The following is a 999-nucleotide window of genomic DNA, read 5'->3' on the forward strand; positions in this document are numbered from 1 at the left end:
CCGGGCGCCCCGAGCAGCAGCCGGGGGCGGAGCGCAGGGCCTGGGGCACACACCCAGGGAGCACCGAGGGCTGAGCGCCCGCCAGCCAAGTGGCAGTGGAGGGGGCCCGCACACATGCCCGCCGCAGGGCCGGCGCTTCTGCCCGCACAGCGGTGATTACCGAACCTGTTAAAACTGTGTAGAGCATCTAGGCTTTTAAGTTTCTGGCTGCAGGACAATAGCTTCTGGTAAGTAATTCCAAGAACTCGGGGAGACCACAGCGAGCCCCCTCGGCAACACGGGCCAGCCTGGGTGAGGCCCTGACAGCACTGGGCTCTCACTATTCCACACAATCCCACTGTGCACACATGTGCATGCATGCACACATGTGCACAAGCGTGCACGCACACGCTTTAATAAAAACCGCTCCTCCTATGCACTGTGCTACAGCTGGTTTCACCTACTCAGCCGAAGCATCATGGCCCACATTCCCTCAGCGTTTCCAAGGCAGGATGCTGGGCACGGTGTGCAGTGCCCACAGCCGTGCCCTGTCCAGGGGCACTGACCAGCCTGGCCCGCTGCCAGCACGTGAGCACCTGAGCACACTCCTCTCTGACGTCTGAGCCAGCGCCTCCCTCCTTCCCCGCGCTCCCACCTCAGACACTCCGGCCGGAGTGAGTGTTTCTTCAGGAAAAGTAAGCCGGCCTGACTGGCTGACCCGCAGCACACGCTGAGCTGTGGGCCTCTCTGAGCGGCGAGGCCGTGGGCACAACAAACTACACCCGCCCCCGCCCCCGCCCTGCCCGCGGCCTACCAGTGCGAGTGCTCCTCCAGGGTCCGCACGGGCTCCGCGACATTGCGCGTGTCCCAGAACTTGACCTTGCAGTCGTCCCCGCAGGTCGCCAGGTAGTACTGCTTGTTGGGGTTGAAGTCCAGGTCCCGCACCAGCTGCCCATGGGCGTTCTCCATGCAGTAGATCTGCCTGAGGGGGGACGCTCGAGCGTGAGGTGGGGCGGCCTG

General features: G+C 64.2%; 1 protein-coding gene across 1 annotated transcript in view; it reads right to left on the minus strand.

Annotated features, from left to right (window-relative positions):
• Nucleotides 1-999, minus strand: part of TSSC1 (tumor suppressing subtransferable candidate 1) — a 57,902-nt gene that overhangs the window by 1,298 nt on the left and 55,605 nt on the right. The window contains exon 7 of the mRNA XM_015561793.1: nt 794-961. Coding sequence (XP_015417279.1) covers nt 794-961 — 168 coding nt within the window. The remainder of the gene's footprint in view (nt 1-793; nt 962-999) is intronic.

This window comes from Myotis davidii, unplaced genomic scaffold (assembly GCF_000327345.1).
Source record: "Myotis davidii unplaced genomic scaffold, ASM32734v1 scaffold1395, whole genome shotgun sequence".
NCBI classification, from domain to species: domain Eukaryota; kingdom Metazoa; phylum Chordata; class Mammalia; order Chiroptera; family Vespertilionidae; genus Myotis; species Myotis davidii.